The 21533-nt window shown below is 34.9% G+C and overlaps 1 protein-coding gene across 12 annotated transcripts in view; it reads left to right on the forward strand.

Annotated features, from left to right (window-relative positions):
* The window catches only part of LOC136034471 (3',5'-cyclic-AMP phosphodiesterase-like), a 387364-nt gene that overhangs the window by 281909 nt on the left and 83922 nt on the right, over positions 1-21533 (forward strand). For all 12 annotated transcript variants that reach the window (XM_065715671.1, XM_065715672.1, XM_065715670.1 and 9 more), the window contains one exon: positions 20558-20670. In XM_065715671.1, the coding sequence (XP_065571743.1) occupies positions 20558-20670 (113 nt within the window). The remainder of the gene's footprint in view (positions 1-20557; positions 20671-21533) is intronic.

The raw sequence follows: 21533 nt of genomic DNA on the forward strand, positions 1-21533 counted from the left end.
ACTTCGATCCAACTAAGTTCTTTCTTGTTTCTTTCAGGTTCCAAAGCATTTTCTTGGTTCCTTTCCTTACAAATAAAAAGCGTCATTTATCATGTTTCTGTCGGGCTATCCATTAATTATAGTAAACGCAAGAAGTTTTTTGAACATGAAGGCTTTATCGATCAAAAAATGGTTGTTTCGTCAATTCCACGTGCAAACACCACCAGATTTTTTGGCGCCAGATTAAGGCTTTACAAGCTCTGGTGCAAAAGGGAATTTAAGCTAAGTTATGACTGGGAACTGAGAATTTTGTCAAGGGAAAATGACGAAGGGGATTCCCTATGGGAATTCCAAGTCTGATCGAAAGCTAAACTCTTTGGACTTTCTAGAAAGTATTTGAAAAACAATATGAGCTTTGACTCTCTTAAAAAAGAGGACAGTTTCTACAAATTCAGAAGCAGGAAGATGTTACTTATTCTGATTGTAACTTGATCGAAAGAGAAACTCTCTGATCTTGCTAGATAAAGTTTTGAAAAAAAATGTGAGTTTTAACTCACTAAGAAATGGGACATTTTTGCAGGTGCAGAAACAGGAAGATGCTTTTTATTCTCCTCATAATTTTTCTGGAAAAAAAACAATGAATTTCTAGCTGGAAAAAAAGTTCATTTCAGATCTGAAACAGGTCAATTACAAACCTGTAGTTCTCTGCAGTCTTTTGTTTCTCTCTCTACTCTCTTTAGTTTACTACTCTCTACCATGTACAGTCTTTAGACTACAATTCTCTGCAGTCTCTACAGTACCTACTTCTCAAAAGGAAAAATATGTACTTCTTTACAATCTTTGTATGCAATTAGGAGCTTAACGAGAGCAATAGCAATTTCTACGGTAAAATTCAATAAATGAAGTGAAAGCACACGTATACTCAGTCTTTGCTTAGGAACTGGGGATACTAGATTATTCAGTGTTGGAAAGACGGGCAAAAAAATTTGTAAAATTTGATGGTTGAGATTTTTCTGTTTTTCCAGAAAAACGTAAGGTTCCTTCGGGTGTCCTTACGGGGGAATTTCTATCCCCTCTGCGTCAAGGTAAAAAAGCAAGAAATAGTAATTTTGTTTATCAAGTTGACAAAATAAAGTTTTAAGCGAATTAAGCCATTAAAGTATTAATGATTTAATTTGTCGTAGAACATATATATATATATATATATATATATATATATATATATATATATATATATATATATATATATATATATATATATATATATATATCTGCTGTCGCTTATATTCTAAGCGCAGACAACATGATTTTTTCCTGTTGTCATGGCTTCACCATTTGTTTAATACAACAACCCTGGAACCTTATAATTATGACAGATTTAGATCGTTTTTGAGACCAGAAACGTCAATATACCAGTTTTAACAAAAAAGCTACATAGCTGATTTTGAGGCCGGGCCCTTTTGAACTTCTTCTTGATTTCATGGCGCCAGGTTACAATCGATGCAATCACTTTGAGAAAAATACTAACAAGGCATATAATTCTAACAAAAACATGTTTTAAATAAATACATAGTTGCTCGTTTAAAGAAAAATATATAATCAATCAATCAATCATTTTATTAATATTGAAACACTATTAGAAACGTACAAAAGTTATTCGGCCAAAGAAGCTTTGCTTGTTGTCAAACAGTTCGTGGTAACGAACTGTAGTAAGGAGCGACCCGGGTCAATAGTAACCGAAACTCTAAAAATGGAATTTTCATAACAATAGTAACATCAAAAGAATCGCATTTTAATGTTGATTTTAAATATATAAGTTTCATCAAGTTTAGACCTGCCCATCCAAAGTTATGATCCTGAGAAAATTTACCTTATTTTAGAAAATAGGAGGAAACGCCCCTTAAAAGTCATGGAATCTTTAAAAAAAATCACACCCTCAGATTCAGCGTATCAGAAAACCCTACAGTAGAAGTTTCAAGCTCGTATCTACGAAAATGTGGAATTTTGTATTTTCTTGCCACAAGACAAATCACGGATACATGTTTATTTGTTTTTGTTTTTCCCAGGGGTGATCGTATCGACCCAGTGGTCCTAGAATGTCGTGTGAGGACTCATTCTAACGGAAATTAAAAGCTCTAGTGCCCTTTTTAAGTAACCAAAAAAATTGGTGGGCACCTAGGCTCCCTCCTACGCTCATTTTGCTCAAAGTCACCGGATCGAAATTCTGAGATAGTCATTTTATTCAGCATAGTCGATAAATCTAATAATTATGTCTTTGAGAACGACTTACTCCCCCACAGTACCCGTGAGAGGGGCTGCAAGTTACTAACTTTGACCAGTGTTTACATACAGTAATGGCTATTGGGAAATGTATTGCCGCTTTCAGGGGGATTTTCTTGGTTTTGGGGGAGGGGTTGTGCGGGGGGAGCTTTCCATGGAGGAATTTTTAATTGGAGAAGAAAATTTCCATGAAGGGGGTGCAGGATTTCTTGAAAAAGAATGAACAAATAAAAATGAAAAAGTTTTTTCAACTGAAAGTAAGGAGCAGCATTAAATGTCCAGTTTATTTCCAGATGAACCTTGGTGTAAAGCAATGAAGACTAAAGTATTGAAGGCCAATTCAAAGTGAGATTTTACTAATATCGAGCGAAAAGCCGATTGGCTCAAATTAGCGCTAACCGAAGCTCAATATTAGTAATGGGCTTGTGTATGGCACTTAATGCTTATATCAAACAGTTCGTGGTAACGAACTGTAGTAAGGAGCGACAAGGCTCTATAGTAGTCGAAACTCTAAAAAACAGAAATTTGATACCAATATATACATCAAAAGAATTGAATTTTTATGCTGATCTTAAATATATAGGTTTCATCAAGTTTAATCTTACCCTTCAGAAGTTACGAGCCTGAGAATATTTGCCTTATTTACCAAAGAAGGAAGAACACGCCTTGAAAGTCATAGAATCTTAACGAAAATCACACCATTAGATTCAACGTATCAGAGAACCTTAGTGTAGAAGTTTCTAGCTCCTATCTACAAAAAAGTGGAAATTTTGTATTTTTTGTCAGAAGAAAGATTACGGATGCGTTTTTTTTTCTTGTTTTTCCAGGGGTCATCGTATCGACCCAGTGGTCCTACAGGTCCTACAGTGTCACGAGAGGTATCATTATAATGAAAATTAAAAGTTTTAGTTCCCTTTTTAAGTGACCGAAAAATTTGAGGGCAACTAGGCTTCCTCCCAAGCTCATTTTTTCCCAAAGTCACCGGATCAAAATTTTGAGACAACCATTTTGTTCAACGTAGTCAAAAAATCTTTGAGAATGAATTAATCCTTCACGGTCCCCGGGGGAAGAACTCCAAGTTATGAACTTTGCCCATTGTTTACATATAGTATTGGTTATTGGGAAGTATACAGACGTTTTCAGGGGGTAATTTTCTGGTGGTAGTGGTCGGGGTGGGGGGGAGAGGGGGTGTGAGGGGTAGGGGGCTACGTGGGAGGATATTTCTATGGAGGAATTTATCATGGGGGAAGAGAATTTCCATTGATGAGGTGCCTGATTTTCCAGAATTATTTAAAAAAAACAATGAGAAATTAAATAAAAAAACAAATTTTTTCAACTGAAAGTAAAGTTCAACATTAAAACGACGGACAGAAACTATTACACGGTTGAGGATGTTTGTCCCCTCCTCAATACCTCTCTCTTTACATTAAAGTATTTTTAGTAATTTAAAAACGCTATTTATTTCAATTAAATTAATTAAATTTAGATGGGGTTTTCTGGTGGTGAGGGTTAGGTGGTGGATGTGAGGGTTAGGGGGGTTACGTGGAAAGATCTGGAAAGATCTTTTCCTTGGAGGAATTCATCACGGGGAAGAGAATTTCCATGAAGGGGGCGCTGGATTTTCCAGTATTATTTCAAAAAAATTAATGAGAAATTAAATTAAAAAAACAAGTTTTTTCAACTGAAAGTAAGGTGCATCATTAAAACTTAAAACGGACAGAAGTTATTACGTATATGAGGGTTTTTGTACCCTCCTCAATACTTCACTCTTTACACTAAAGTATTTTCAGTAATTTCAAAAAAGCTATTTATTCTTATTAAACGACCTTTGTGATTCAGGGGTCATTCTTAAGGAACTGGAACTAAATTCGAACTTTAGCGTAAAGAGCAAGGTATTGGCGAGAAGGCGAATCCCCTCATTTACGTAATAAAAATATACAAATATAGAAGTTCGTTACCTACGTCAATTCGTAAGTTACGTGTATTTATTACTAATTAAAACGTTCTTAAATAAAATCAAAAGTTATAGTGGCCTTTTTAAGTAACCAAAAAATTGGAGGACAATCAGGCCCCCTCCCTGCTCCTTTTTTCTCAAAATCATCCGATCAAAACTTTGAGAAAGCCATTTAGCCAAAAAAAGTAAAATTAATATGCAAATTTTGTTTTAATTATTCAAGTTAGTTTAGCCAAAATCAAAACATGTATTACTTCAAAAACCTTCAGAAATTAAATAAAAAACAAGTTTTTTTTTTAACTGAAAGTAAGGACCGACATTAAAACTTAAAGCGAAAAGAAATTATTCCGTATATGAAAGTGGCTGTTCCCTCCTCAACGCCCCGCTCTCTACGCTAAAGTTGGACCCTTTCTCACAACTCTACTTTTTGAAACAATAAGAAAACTTTAGCTCAAAGAGCAGGGTGTTGAGGAGGGGACAGCCCTTTTCATATACGGAATAATTTCTGTTCGTTTTAAGTTTTAATGTCGCTCCTTACTTTCAGTTGAAAAAACTTTTTTTTTAAATTTAATATGATATAAAGCATACAATCTAAAACACGTTTGATATTGGCAGAAATTCTTGTTTGGTCATTCATGAAGAAGTTTCTTTGCAACCTCCGTCACAGAAATTGTCAAGTCACAGAAATCAAATGAAATCGTCATCATTTAAGCTGCTACGTGCGATAAATAATTGTCCGCTATATTCCATCGTTTTAAAATTCATTACATGCCAAAAGGAATAAAGGTATGCCTACTATTGCATTGAAAATATAAAACAGACTCAAAATCTAGCTAGAAAGATAAAAGCTGATTTCCTCATTATTAATTTATAGTCTTGTTACCAATTCATGGATTTATGAGTGATCAGGAACCTCATATATCCCCCTAAAAAGGGACATGAGAAAGATCCTCCCACATAACCCCCTTCCCCCGATCCCCCATCGCGAAACAGTCCCCTTGAAAACGTCTGTACACTTCCCAATAGTCATTACTATATGTGAACAATGGTCAAAGTTTGTAACTTGCAGCCCCTCCCCCATGTACTGTGGGGATCAAGTCGCCCCCAAAGATAAAGTTATTAGTTTTTTCGACTATGCTGAACAAAATGGCTATCTCAAAATTCTGATCCGTTGACTTTGGGAAAAATGAGCATGGGAGGGGGCCTAGGTGCTTGTTCACTTGAAAAGGGCACCAGAGCTTTTAATTTCCGTTATAATGAGCCCTCTTGCGACATTCTAGGACCACTGGGTCGATATGGTTACCTCTGGAAAAAGAAAAAAACACGCATCCGTGATCTGTCTTCTGGCAAAAAATACAAAATTCGGCATTTTTGTAGATAGGAGCTTGAAACTTGTACAAAAGGGTTCTGTGATACGCTGAATCTGATGATTTCATTTTTTTTTAAGATCCTATGACTTTTAGGGGGCGTTTTCCTCATCACTTCCTCATCAACTACCCGCTCTTTACGCTAAAGTTTGACTCTTTCTCTCAACTCTACTTTTTAAAACAGTAAAAAACTTTAGCGTAAAGAGCGGGACGTTGATGAGGAAGCAGCCCCTTTCACATACGAAGTAATTTCTGTTCGTTTTAAGTTTTAATGTCGCTCCTTACTTTCCATTAAAAAAACTTGTTTTTTATTTAATATATCAAAATACGATTCTTTTTATGTAACTATTGGTATTAAAATTCCTTTTTTTTAGAGTTTTGGTTACTACTGACCCGGGTCTCTCCTTACTACAGTTCGTCACCATGAACTGCTTGATACCTTTTTTAGTCTTTGACTAAGAAGTATTAATTTGACATGCACTTTTATGATAGTTACTTTTTTTAATAAATCTCTCAACTTGAAAATGTCCTCTGCATTTAGTAAGCCCCTTTAGCTATGGAAATATAGAGGCTATGAAAAGCTCATATTGAAGCTCTCGGCTTGGATAGGTCGGTTTTTATGTCTTCCGAATTAATATTTTATTTATTGAAATTGGATTTATAATCTGAGGAAATGGTTGGCAAACATGGGTGGTTGCCTAACTAAAAATATTTTATTTGAGACAACCGATAAGTGTTGCCACTTGCTTGGTTTAAAGTTGCACCACCAAAAAGTGAAAATACGCCAAAAGGTCCATTTTTCTGGTGAAATCGCGCCGAATGAACATTTTTTCCTCTAAAAAACTGCTTCGATTCGAAAAATTCAATGCGAAACCTTCTCAAAAAGCGCCAAAGTGGCGCAAATGCGCCCCATCTGGCCACTCTGCAACCGATTTGTAATATTAATGAATGGTGTTGCCTCATTTTTGTAGAATATTTGCCAACAGTTTTTGAATTCTGCATTAGACTAATAAATTTAAGAATTTAAGTTTTGAAATCGTTACCTTCAGCGCAATACGCCATAAAACAAACGACATTGGGATGTTTCGTAGGAAAAACTATATTTTAACTTTTAACTCCGTTTCAATTTCTTTGAATTTTTTTCTTGAACGTTTGTTTGTTTTGTGAATTCTTTTTACAAGTTTGATGGGTTTATTTTAACTAATATGTGAATATAATTATTTATTTTTTGGATTTTATTATATTGAATATTATTGATTTTTTTTTTAATTTGTAAATTTATCTTTCAAAACTTATTGACAATATTTAAATATAATTTTTGAATTCACTTGATTAGTAGCCAATAGTTGGGTTTTAACGACTTTGGACTAGCGAATTTATTTTTCAAACCCTAGAATTGGGTGATTATTGTCGTACCAATTGCTTAAAGAATCTGTAATATATACATATTCTATATATGCAATAGCAGAGCCGTTTAAAAGGGAGGCAACCGACACAGCTATCGTGGGTGCCACATTCGAGGAGGTGCCACGGCTGGGGGATTGCCTACATTGACCAGATTTTTTACTTTGATTCGGGGTTTTTTGCTTATATTTGAGTCAGGAGGGGGTGCTGTAATTAATTTTTTCCACGAGCGCCACTAATCCTAGGAACCACTCGGTACAGCAACCTACTGTAGGCGCGTACCTCTGTAAACAAAGAACAAATTTAACACAACCACCTGAGGTCAATCCATCTTAAAAAAGAGGACCATTGTTCTCCAAATTTTTCTAGTGATGACAAATTTCCCTGATCAACAAATTGAACAGTAAATCATTGCCTGAGAACGGTTTTGCCGAAAATACCGATTTTTGTCGAAACCCAGTTACAAACGCTATTTTGTGTAAAAAAAAAATCTTTTTCGAACGATGTAATAGACATTGCTGCATTGCTTCTCTAGCTGCCTGTATTTTGCAGTTCTCCTTTGCCAAATTGCATATTCTTTAAAGCGGTTGTGCCGATTCACACACAGCAAGGTCTATTTTGACAAAAGTTTCTGATTTGCTGGAAGAAAGTTGATTTGTTGAACGCTCTTCTATATAGATGGTTCTGATATATAAATGTCAGAATTTTCAAACTCATTTTTCTCAATTTCTTGAAAATAGATTCGACAAAACCGCTTTCAGGTGACGAAATGAGAAAAAAACGCTGTAACATCACTGAACCGTTGAGAATAACCTACGTTGACGGCTTAGCTTAAAGGAATATGGTCTAGAGACATGGATCAATAAGTTCTGATACTCCTTTTAAGTCCCATCCTCCCTTTTGAAGTCCTCAAGAGACTAAGCTGTGCAAATGACTCTAAGTCAGAGCGCTTAAATTCTGGCTTATTTCGTAAAGGGATTTTGATATTTGTCACTTGGTGTGGAAAGCTATCATCATTTTATCTTTATCTCTTCGAAATTTACATCTTGCAGATCAATAACTAAAAGTCAATGGTGTTGTATTTTCAATTTAAACAGGTTTCTAATTGGGGTGTCAAATAAAAGCAAATTTGGATACTTGTTCAAGAATCAAAGAATTGGTTTAATTTTACTTCGTGTGTTTAGAGAGGAAGGGAAAGAACAGCCTCGTGAACAATGTTACTGTAGTTTACTAATATGTTCATGTAGTTATTCAGCAACATATTTACAAGTTGAAATCTAAAATACGTGTTGCAACCAGGATGGTAGGTAATTGTGCCAAAGCTTAGGTGCTAGAAAATAAAAGAAGAAAATGGACAAGAAGACAAAAGATTTCTTTTTTTGCAAACGTTTTTTGAGTATCTTTTCTATTCTTGTAAAGTTCACTTTGAAAGGTTAGATTTTGTTTTTTGTTTTTTATGAGCACTGAGGACGACTTGGCGGAGGTCCTTGTCGAAATATTTGCTTGTGTTAAGTTTTGCTGCTGGCTGACAAAATCCACGTTTTTTTTCATCTATTTGATTTTATTTTCTTTTATTATATATTCTCTTTTCTTTGTTTCATACGCCATGTATAGACAGTGTGGTCTTAGAATTTATTCACATAAAGGAAACTGCATGAAAAGACCTGAGAAAAAAAGACGAAATGCTCCTAATAAAATACTGGGATTTCAATGAAATAACAAATTGTATGGGTAGATTGCATTTCTTGTGGCTTGGTCTGAAATATGCAATTTTAAATAATTTGAAATCTTGTGATACTCCCCTGCTTGTGATGCTCTGCTTTTGAGGATTTTTGAGGTGTATGATCGGATTTTTTTTGTGTGCGTTGTGTCTGTTTTGTTATTAAATAAAAAAACAATGTTTTTTTAACGGAAAGTAAGGAGCGACATTAAAACTTAAAACAAACAGAAATTACTTCGTATATGAAAGAAGCTGCTTCCTCATCAACGCCCCGCTCTTTACGCTAAAGTTCGACTCTTTCTCTTAACTCTACTTTTTAATACAATAAAAAACTTTAGCGTAAAGAGCGGGGCGTTGATGAGGAAGCAGCCCCTTTCATATACGAAGTAATTTCTGTTCGTTTTAAGTTTTAATGTCGCTCCTTACTTTCCGTTAAAAAAACTTGTTTTTTTTATTTAATATCTGAACGTTTTTGAATCAATGCATGTTTTGATTTTGGCTTTCCGCAGATGAATAGTTAAAACGAAATTTGCATAGTTATTTTTTTGGCTAATTGGCTTTCTCATAGTTTTGATCGAATGATTTTGAGAAAAAAGGAGCGGGGGAGGAGGCCTAGCTGCCCTCCGATTTTTTGGTTACTTAAAAAGGCAACTAGAACTTTTAATTTATTACGAATGTTGCTATTAGTAAAAGATATGCGTAACTTACAAATTAGCTTACGTAAAGAACTTCTGTATTCTCATGTTTTTATTACGTAAATGAAGGGGTTCACCCCCTCGTCAGTACCTCGCTCTTTACACTAAAGCTTAAGTTTTGTCCCAATTTCTTAAGAATGACCCCTGAATAACAAAAGCCATAAAATTAATAGTTGAAATTACTAAAAATGCTTTAGCGTAAAGAGCGAGGTATTAAGTGGAGGTGAGCCCATCATATGCGTAATAATTTTTGTTCGTTTTAAGTTTTAATACTTCTCCTTACTTTCAGTTGAAAAAGATTTTTCATATTTATTTTTTCATTGTTTTTTTTTTAAATAATGCTAGAAAATACTTCACTCCCTTCATGAAACTTTTCATCCCCCATGACAAAATTCCTCCAAGGAAAGTTCCCCCAACATATCCCCCTCTTCTCAACCCCCCCCAACCTAAAAATCCCCCAGAAAACATCTGTACACTTCCAAATAACCATTGCTATATGTAAGCACTGGTCAAAGTTTGTAACTTTTGGCCCCTCCCACAGGGACTTTGGGGGAGTAAGTCGTCCTCAAAGACATAGTTATAAGGTTTTTGACTATGCTGAATAAAATGGCTATCTCAGAATGTTGATCCGGTGACTTCGGGAAAATAATTAGTGTGGGAGGGGGCCTAGGTGCCCTACAATTTTTTTGGTCACTTAAAAAGGGCACTAGAACTTTTCATTTTCTTTAGAATGAGCCCTCTCGCAAGATTCTAGGACCACTGGGTCGAAACAAACAAACAAACAAATAAACACGCATTCGTGATCTGCCTTCTGGCAAAAAATACAAAATTCCACATTTTGTTAGATAGGAGCTTGAAACTTCTACAATAGGGTTCTCTGATACGCTGAATCTGATGGTGTGATTTTCGTTAAGATTCTATGGCTTTTAGGGGTTGTTTTCCCCCTATTTTCTAAAATAAGGCAAATTTTCTCAGGTTCATAACTTTTGATAGGTAAGACTAAACTTGATGAAACTTATATATTTAAAATCAGCATTAAAATGCGATTCTTTTGATGTAGCTATTGGTATCGAAATTCCATTTTTTATAGTTTTGGTTACTATTGAGCTGGGTCGCTCCTTACTACAATTCGTTACCACGCACTGTTTGATGTGTCTGCTTCATTTGTTTTTTCCTGTTTTCTGATCAAAAAACCTTGCGAGGGAGACTATGTTGAAGTGTATTTTTGTTGGAAATTTATTGACGAATAAATAAACTGTGAACTCTGGGTTGAAGGGTTAAAGAGCGAGGGGTTGAAGAGGGGAAAACCCAACTCATACACATAGCTTACAATATTCTTAGCCCCTTACAACTATACGGAGTAATGTCTCTCTTCTTCAATTTCAAAATGCACGGAAGCTCCTGTTTAATATACTCAAACAACCTTAGTGTTGCATGAAAAGGCTGTTCATGTTCGCATAAAATGTGTGCTATAATACTTCATATTCACTAATCCCATCTAATCCCATCTACTATAATACTTCATAATCCCATCTACTTCATATTCAAAGTACAAGTATATTTCGTTTGCCTCGGAAACTAGCCCAATCTCTGTCAAAACCTTTCTTTTACATTGTAAAGGAAGATAATTTTGGTCAGTTTGGAAACAAGCCTGTAACCCTTTCAGATTCAGCCATGATTTAAAATCATATTCTAGCTCAAAATCCTCCTTAATTTTCGCAACAAAAACTTATTTTTTTGGAATTATCCGCCAGTTTTCTGATTTTCTAGCTGCAATTTCAAACCAGCCTGGTCAAAATTAGATTTATTTTGGCAAGATCAAGATCTTATCCGGGTTAGTTTTTACCACGAGTTTAGCTAGTCTAGATTTGCGTAATTCTCACAATTTTCAGCCAAAGTGTGACCATCTGAAATGTCCAATACAACTTCAAAGAAAAAATTCCCAATCCCCTACTATCTGTGAATGTGTTTTTTGTTTTTTTTTATGTGTAGTCCTAACAGTCTTTTGAAAAACGCTGTAATTGCGTTTTTAGTCTTACCCATCAAAAGTTACGAGCCTGAGAAAATTTGTGTTATTTTAGAAAATAGGGGGAAACGCCCCCTAAAAGTCATAGAATCTTAACGAAAATCACACCATCAGATTCAGCGTATCAGAGAACCCTACTGTAGAAGTTTCGAGCTCCTATCTACAAAAATGTGGAATTTTGCATTTTTTGCCAGAAGGCAGATCACGGATGCGTGTTTATTTGTTTTTTTGTTTTTTTGTTTTGTTTTGTTTTTTTTTTCCCAGGGGTGATCGTATCGACCCAGTTGTCCTAGAATGTTGCAAGAGGGCTCATTCTAACAGAAATGAAAAGTTCTAGTGCCCTTTTTAAGTGACCAATAAAATTGGAGGGCACCTAGGCCCCCTCCCACGCTAATTACTTTCCCAAAGTCAACGGATCAAAATTCTGAGATAGCCATTTTATTCAGCATAGTCGAAAAACCTTATAACTATGTCTTTGGGGACGACTTACTCCCCCACAGTCCCCGTGGGAGGGGCAACAAGTTACAAACTTTGACCTGTGCTTACATATAGTAATGGTTATTGGGAAGTATACAGGCGTTTTCAGGAGGATTTTTTTGGTTTGGGGGAGGGGTTGAGAAGAGGGGGGTATGCTGGGGGAACTTTCCTTCGAGAATTTGTAATGGGAGAAGAAAATTTCCATGAAGGGAGAGCAGGATTTACTAGCATTATTTAAAAAAAAAACAATTAAAAAATAAAAGTGAAAAAGCTTTTTCAGCTGGAAGTAAGGAACAGCAATAAAACTTAAAACAAACAGAAATTATTACCCATATGAGGGGCTCACCTCCTTCTAATACCTCGCTCTTTACGCTAAAGTATTTTCGGTAATTTCAACTACTTATTCTACGGCTTTTGTGATTCAGGGGGTCATTCTTAATGAATTGGGATAAAATTTAAGCTTTAGTGTAAAGAGCGAGGTACTGACGATGGGGCGAATCCCCTCATATATGTAATAAAAACATGAGAATACAAAAGTTCTTTACGTAAGCTAATTTATAAGTTACGTAAATCTTTTACCAATAAAAAGATTCGTAAAAAATTAAAAGTTCTAGTTGCCTTTTTAATTAACCAAAAAATCGGGGGGCAACTAGGCTTCGTCCCCCGCTCTTTTTTTCTCAAAATCATTCGATCAAAATTATGAGAAAGCCATTGATCCAAAAAAAAAATATGCAAATTTCGTTTTGATTATTCCTCTGCGGAGAGCCAAAATCAAAACATGCATTGATTCAAAAACGTTCAGATATTAAATAAAAAAAACAAGTTTTTTCAACTGAAAGTAAGGAGTGACATCAAAACTTAAAACGCACAGAAATTACTTCGTATATGAAAGAGGCTGCTTCCTCATCAACACCCCGCTCTTTACGCTAAAGTTTTTTACTGTTTTAGAAAGAAGAATTGAGAGAAAGAGTCAAATTTTAGCGTAAAGAGCGGGGCGTTGATGAGGAAGCAGCCTCTTTCATATACGAAGTAATTTCTGTGCGTTTTAAGTTTTGATGTCACTCCTTACTTTCAGTTGAAAAAACTTGTTTTTTTTATTTAATTAATCTAAACACGAAGAGTGGAAATTACCATAAACATCGAACAACGTTGTCTTGTAAAATTCTCGCGTTAGGGGGGAATGTTTACGATTTTCACTGCTAGAACAGTTGCTGTTATAGACCTTTGACTTGAATGGAAGTGTCGTCAATGGTGAGAACTATTTCGATGGCACCAGTCAATATATGGGGGGGGGGTCTAACCCCTTTCAGAAACTATGATATTGCGATTTCCCAATACTTTCCTCTGTACTTACGTGTTATAGTGACCATACTTTGTTCTTGATCTGTAATGAAACCTGTTTCTTATGTCTGCTCGGAGATAATCAGCTTGGCCTGAGCAAGATAAACGGTGACTATGAAGGTATATTTTAATTAAATATTTAACGTATAGAGGTGGTTAAGTTATGAATTTCATATAATGTGTTCTGGGTGGCCTGCTTTTTCATAATTCCCCGTTGTATTTTCCATAATTTATAGTATCATATTTTCATCATATTTTGCTATATCTCAGTGGGATTAACCTAACTTCACTTCTTTGGTGTAATCGCTCTAACACGTAAGTACCCTTTTCTGAAATTGTCTTAATATTTTGACAAATTAGACCTCCCCCCCCCTGAGTGGCTCAGGCCAACTTGGAGTTGACTTCACCATACGTCTGTCTAGAAGCGATACTAGTTAATAGTCATTTTGTCTGAAAAACAATTTGTATTGACTTGTTCAAAGGATTCAAACACAATAATCAAACAGTTCGTGGTAACGAACTGTAGTAAGGAGTGACCCGGCTGAATAGAAACCAAAACTCTAAAAAATGGAATTTTGATACCAATAGCTACATCAAAAGAATCGCATTTTAATGCTGATTTTAAATATATAAGTTTCATCAAGTTTAGTCTTACGCACCAAAAGTTACGAGCCTGAGAAAATTTGTGTTATTTTAGGAAATAGGAGGAAACACCCCCTAAAAGTCATAGAATCTTAACGAAAATTACACCATCAGATTCAGCGTATCAGAGAACCCTATTGTAGAAGTTTCAAGCTCCTATCTACAAAAATGTGGAATTTTGTATTTTTTGCCAGAAGGCAGATAACGGATGCGTGTTTATTTGTTTGTTTTTTTTTTTCTTTTTTCTTTTTCCCAGGGGTGATCGTATCGACCCAGTTGTCCTAGAATGTTGCAAGAGGGCTCATTCTAACGGAAATGAAAAGTTCTAGTGCCCTTTTTTAGTGACCAAAAAAATTGGAGGGCATCTAGGCCCCCTCCCACGCTAATTATTTTCCCAAAGTCAACGGATCAAAATTCTGAGATAGCCATTTTATTCAGCGTAGTCGAAAAACTTTATAACTATGTCTTTGGGGACGACTTACTCCTCCACAGTCCCCGTGGGAGGGGCTACAAGTTACAAACTTTGACCAGTGCTTACATATAGTAATGGTTATTGGGAAGTGTACAGGTGTTTTCAGGAGGATTTTTTGGTTGGGGGGAGGGGTTGAAAAGAGGGGGATATACTGGGGGAAATTTCCATCGAGGAATTTGTCATGGGGGAAGAAAATTTTATGAAGGGAGCGCAGGACTTACTAGCATTATTTAAAAAAAAAAACAATGAAAAAATAAATATGAAAAAGATTTTTCAGCTGGAAGTAAGGAGCAGCATTAAAACTTAAAACAAACAGAAATTATTACCCATATGAGGGGCTCACCTCCTCCTAATACTTCGCTCTTTACGCTAAAGTATTTTTAGTAATGTCAACTATTTATTCTACGGCTTTTCTGATTCAGGGGTCATTCTTAATGAATTGGGCCAAAATTTAAGATTTAGTGTAAAGAGAGAGGTACTGACGAGGGGGCGAACCCTCTCATATGTGTAATAAAAACATGAGAATAAAAAATTCTTTACGTAAGCTAGTTTATAAGTTACGTATATCTTTTACTAATAAAAAGATTCGTAAAAAATTAAAAGTTCTAGTTGCCTTTTTTATTAACCAACAAATTGGAGGGCAACTAGGCTTCCTCCCCTGCCCTTTTTTCTCAAAATCATTCGATCAAAATTATGAGAAAGCCATTTAGCCAAAAAAAAAAAAAAATACAAATTTCGTTTTAATTATTTCTCTGCGGAGAGACAAAATCAAAACGTGCATTGATTCAAAAACGTTCAGAAATTAAATAAAAAAAAAAAAATCAACTGAAAGTAAGGAGCGACATTAAAACTGAAAACGAACAGAAATTACTTCTTATATGAAAGGGGCTGCTTCCTCATCAACGCCCGCTCTTTACGCTAAAGTTTTTTACTGTTTTAAACAGAAGAGTTGAGAGAAAGAGTCAAACTATAGCGTAAAGAGCGGGGCGTTGATGAGGAAGCAGCCCCTTTCATATACGGAGTAATTTCTGTTTGTTTTCAGTTTTAATGTCGCTCCTTACTTTCAGTTGAAAAAACTTGTTTTTTTTTATTTAATTACTTGTATAATACGTTCAATTAACTCACATACAGCCTATAATCAAGGGTGAATAATAATTTAGATTATCGAATTCTTCTGAATCTAAATACCAATAACCTTGTTTGACCTTTGGCTGGACAACGTAAATTTCAAAACCATGCGCAAAACAATGTGCAGTCTATAGTAGGTTTTGCTCAATCTCGTTTCTTTTGGCACAGTATACAGGCGAAAGGAGCCAAATTATCATTTCTTCAAAATCTGTTCACTGTGGCAATCTTTAGTACAGGCCCATATTTTGATAAATGGTGTAAAATATTAAATATGTGTAAAAAATGTAATAAACGTAAGTTATTCAGGAATTCCAGCTTAGTCAAATGTAGTAAGAGTATCTAAAATGAACCCACATTCCTAAAAAAAGAAGGGACAAGCGACTGCAGTTGAAGTTAAGATACTGCATTGCAAATTCATAGTTGTATTCAATGGGGAGGGTTGGATTCAGTAGCCACCTCCCCTTCCTGTGGTATCAATTCGCAACAATTTGGGGAGGGGGCGAAAAGTATTTTCAAAATCTAGAGTGTGGTTAACAGATTCTAGAGGTTAATTTGAGCCCCCCTCTTCCTTTTGACAACTAGATTAAACCCACTTACCCCTCCCTTACAAAATTAGAACTGGAAATAGATTTCTCGAAAATCGCTAATAAATATTTTGGTTCTATCATGTACTACTCACCCACAGACAGAAAAAAATTATTTAAGCTTTGTTTATAAACCCATATAAGCTTTAAATGCCATTGCAGGGCCATCTGATTGCCCTGCAATGGCCATCAATGGCCATTGGCTAGTGACCGAAAAGCCATTCGGCTAATGACCGAAGAAATATTTTTTTCCACGTGGAAAATTTATGAAAATAAAGTAAGTTTTGAATGACAGTTCCGGTGACAATATACAAATTTTCGTTACATATATCCTTCAAGGGAGCTACTCGCACAAGAATATAGTTTGAATACTCGCTCTGTAATTTGCTATTTATGCTTTGAACATCATGCGTAAATGTCTAAACTCATTGAAACCGTTTTATTTTTTATTCATAATTAGCTCGAAACTTAAAGTACCAAGAACAGTGAAAATAAAATGTGATCATTTAGTTTGTTAAATAAAAACTTAAATAACCAGTCATACTCTAAAAACTTAGGAAAAATAGGGAATTCGATTTTGAATGAATAAGTCCTTCGTATGCTGCGATGTAGTTTTTGGAAGTAGCTGGTGCCAAGTTTGAAAAAAAGAAGTGGGAATGGAATCGGCAAAAAATAAGCAGGAAGCATGTGACACTGAACAGCTTAAGAAGTTGTCTTTGAGAATCAGCAGATCATTGATGCGTGATTTCTTAGGGACGAAAAGCGTTAACAGTTTGATTCAATATTTGTGCTTATTTTTTTCACGGTTCAACGTGGCAACACTGATGAAAATGTGGCACTGCCCTTAAAACTTCATGATTTCGAAAAAATCACAAGAAAAACTATGGTTTTTAGGTATGAATAGACTGGGAAGGTTATGTTTTAATGTCCTTGTATTCTAAAAAACTGAGATAGTGAATTGTAACTCTGTCTTTATCAGTCCCTATCCCTAATGTCTAAAGTTTTTTATAATTCGTTCTTTTATTCTAGTAATTGTTTTTAAAGGAGAAATAAATGAGTGGTAATTGTCTTGAAAAAAGACTGTATATAAGGATATTGTTGATAGAAGGCAATAATGTTCATGGATTTATTTGATTGTAAACTGCGAAATCTCTACGTGGAAGTTTAAGGTCAATTGATCTTTGAGATATATTGCTCAATGACCTGGATTAATCGAAATGTACACAGAACGCAGAGTCACTAGCTTCTTGAGCTTTTTAGCTGAGAGTAGACAAAATGAGCCTTTTGGTAATCATTAAAAAAACAATTGTTTCAAATGAAAGTAAGGAGCAACATTAAAACTTGAAACGAATATAGATTATGCTATATATTAAGGGGACTGCCCCCTTCTCAATCCCACACTCATTACGCTAATTTTTTCTGCTCTAAAGATGCTTCTTAGTCCAAATAAACGGCCTTAGCACTATCAAGAGTGGTTCTTAAAGGATTTGGTCAAATAGTCAAACTTTCGCTTAAAGACCGAGGGATCAAGGAGGGGACAGTCGCCTCATATATGTATTAATTTCTCTTCGTTTTAAGTTGTAATGTTGCTCCTTACTTTCAGTTAAAAAAGCTTGTTTTTTAAAATTTAATTTCTCAATGTTTTCAAATCACACCGCCCAATCCTCCCAAAAGATCCCCCCACAATAAATTCTTCCTGCAGGAAATTCCTCTGCGGAAAATTCGTCCAGCAAAAATACCCCCTCCAGAGAATTACTTGCAAAGATTTCGTTCCTCTCCAGAAATTCCCCCAGAAAATTACTCCGGGCAATTTCTCCTGGAAAATTCTCCTTACTTTCATTTAAAAATAACTTGTTTTTTTCCTTACGTTGCTTGCGTTTTTTTCTTGCGTTCAAGATATAAAAACCGTTTTATTTTTCAATATTTTAATAAATTATTATTGGGTTAGTATTTATAAAAATATAATTCATAATACTACTACTAACAACCTGTTGCAGCACTAAGCCGCCTGAGGCCAACGCAGATGTGCACACTCCTCATTTGCCCAATTTATTCAAAGCTTCAATCATTGCCCCCTTCCAGGAAGTTCCAGTTTCCTTTAAATCTTTTCTGATGACCTCGTCTTATTCCATTTGGGGTTTTCAGTATTCATTTCCTCCATAGAACGTGAAAGTAGAAAAAATAAATAGGCTACAAATACAGAGGAGAGAATAATGAGGACTTTTTTCCCCGTAATAGTGAATGAACAAAATCTGTTTGAGTACTTTGGCCCTATATCTGAGGGCCGTCTTCAGCAAAGAAAATAATAAAATATATAACACAGAAACACTTACAATAAAAGTTCTTGGTTAAAAATCTTTTACAACTAAGGATTTTTGTGACTTGTTTTCTTTTTTTCTTTTCTTACTGTTCAAGGATGCCTATCCCTGGTTAGACAAACTTTCAACTTTATAAGTTATTCACATCAGCTATTACTTTATTTTGACATCTTATTTGACATGCTGTTGAATAATATTTTCCCAGGCTTTAATTCCAATATATTTACAAGAAAATTGTATTTTGGTTAAGCTACAAAAATAAACAATTTTTCCCAAAGGAACGTTCAGCTTCTTAGCACAAATGTGAAAAATATGTAAATTTAATCACATTTGATAGGTTAAGTCGAGACAAAATGAGGAAATATGCAGAATGTCTTACAACTTCTGCCAAATAATTCTGTATACTAAATTTAAGATATGATTCTTTTGGTCAGATTGTATGTGGGGTGTGGATTTTCAATTCTACAGCGTAGGAACTTGTCGATTGGCAAAAATTTTTAAATGTATTTTCTGTTCATTTTGCTGACGGCTTACACACCTTTCTATTATTCTAACCAAAATAAGTGTAAAAAAGAACAAACCAAAAAAGGAGCAAACCAAAAATAAGTCGAACATAAAACAAAAAGATTTGGGGTTTAGGGAATTTTAAAGTTTACATGCTCAACTGGTCCGCATTTTGGCTAAACATGGGTAGACACTGTGGAACATGTACGCTGATTTTTACTTTTGGAAGAAGAATGGAGACTCCTTGCCATAAAAACAGGAGAATCAATATTCATCAGTAGTGAATGCTATAAAATCGCCAAAATGGAGAGATTTAAAGGGTTTCCCCAAGTTGCTAATATAATTAAAAATCGAGTTTTGTCTGATATCCGAAACTAAAGTAGATCTAGTTTGTGTATCAATACTATGTTATCAATCTGATCAAGTTTTACTCATCAAATTTTAGTTTTTATTTTGTTGAATAAAAGTTTGAAATTTTAGGTTAAAGTTTTGAGTTAGAATGTATGTTTTTAGTTTTACTGGCTTTCAAAATAAATCTGGGTGCCCCATACATCCTGATTTTGCCCTCTTTCAATATTTGATGCTCATTATTAGAAAAGTGGAATAAAGTTTAACTTATGATGCTTAAAATATAAACAGAAAATCCTGAAAAAATTAAAACCAAGAACCTCCTTGTCTTCCTAAAAACTCCTTTTGAGATGATCTACGTTCTAAGCCTAAGACATATTCCTAACATCAGTCATCTTTCCAGGTAAAACTGAACTCGGAAAGCTCAAACTTTGCCAGGTGAAACTAGCCACTATTCTTCTATTTATAACAAAATAGTAAAAAAGAAGGAAAATAAAATATAGTACAAACATAAATTGATTGAGTTAAGGCTCAATCAATTTATGTTGATTGACTACAAGGTTGTATCTACAACCTTGTAGATACGAGGTTATATCTACATAAATTATTGATACAACCTTCACTTCGTATCAATAATTTATGTAGATAGTCGATCTGTTGGTCTTGACCCTCCTCTCCTTAAAAATTTTGTTGGATACGAGTAGATATATTCGTAATTGTAGTTATACATGAAAAGTGTAAAGACCCTTTCTCTCTCAAAAGAATTTAATCGTGCATTTTGTTCTAAAAGGGGGATGTGCATGGTAAAGGGCTGATTGGGAGCCACCATCTACACTCAACCCAAATGTGCTTATAGAAAATATCTAAGTCCTTTTAGATTAAACGAATCAATTTACAAATTTGTTGATGCTGGAACGTCCCAAACCCGATGAGATATGAGGTCTGACCCCCCGGTTCTGCTCTTTTTCCAAGATGTTACCTCAACAAAATTGATTCGTCTATCCGTTTGCTTTCTTATCTATAAATCGATCTATTTATTATTAATATCCGTCCATCTTTGTCATAAGCTCCTAAATATAGAAATGATTGATTATGAAATTTTGCGAAAAAAAAGTGAAGAAGAAAAATAGAATGTTGTGCAGAATAGTACGCAGTTGGAAGGACCAAGAGTTCAAAACCCTTTAGATCTACAAAAAATGAGAATAAATCCAAACTTAAGGCATTGAAAGATGTCTTGTGATGACAGATTATATCACTGAAAAAAAACTTAAAACAACTCTTTTTAGTACCAGACTAATTTTTTCTACTTTACTTTTAGATGAAAATTATTTGCGCGTGGCACAAGAAACTTTGGAGGAGTTGGATTGGTGTCTTGATCAATTGGAGGCAGTCCAAACACATAGATCCGTTAGTGATATGGCTTCTAGTAAGGTATGTCCTTTAGATCTTTGTCATAAACACGTGTAAACACACATGGATATTCGAACTTAAGGAATAATTCCAAATTTATAATAACAAATTGCAATGCAACAAAACAATATGTGATAGGGTTTTATGATACCGGTTCGAGCTCAGCGAGAGCTTATGGAAAGGTGTAAAAGCTTCTGTAGCCCAAGGGTGGATCCAGGATTTTCTTTTCGGGGGGGGGGCATAATAGGTTGCTTCAAAATACTTATGAACAAAGAAATACCCGCAATTAAAAGGGTAGGTAGGTAGTGGAAATGGTCGTAAATTTAATCTAAAATCTGGTGAGGGTTTAAGTTATAATAAATCTCTTGAAATTAAAATGGTCTAAAAATATTGATATTATAAAAACCACCCCGTCATAAAAAAAAGCTGTTCGCCATCCATAAAAAAAATATCATATTTAATATTTTCTGCATAATTTTATGCCTTTGCGCTTCTGAACACTATAGAGAGTGAATTAAGCTTTTTATTGTAAAAAAACTGTTGGTCTTGAAACATCTTTTGGGGCCATGCACTCTTGACAATTTGTATAGGTCAAATCATTTAGTATGTCCCCTTACTTTGTGGCATCGCTTAGAGGGACTCTTAGGCTGGATGTTGGTCTAATCAAAATACATTATGTGCAAGCAGGTTATCACAAGGACCTATCAGCAATATATTAGGAACTGATTACTATCTCTCTGGTGCTTTAGTATTATCCCAGTAACGGCTTAGAGTGTTAAACTAAAACTTAAAGGGCTACCTACCACTACCTACCACACAGGGCTATTGCTACACAGGGCTACCTACCACACAGGGCTATTGCTACCACTTTTAATGTTGAACTA

Source organism: Artemia franciscana, chromosome 13 (assembly GCF_032884065.1).
Source record: "Artemia franciscana chromosome 13, ASM3288406v1, whole genome shotgun sequence".
Classification (NCBI taxonomy): Eukaryota; Metazoa; Arthropoda; class Branchiopoda; order Anostraca; family Artemiidae; genus Artemia; species Artemia franciscana.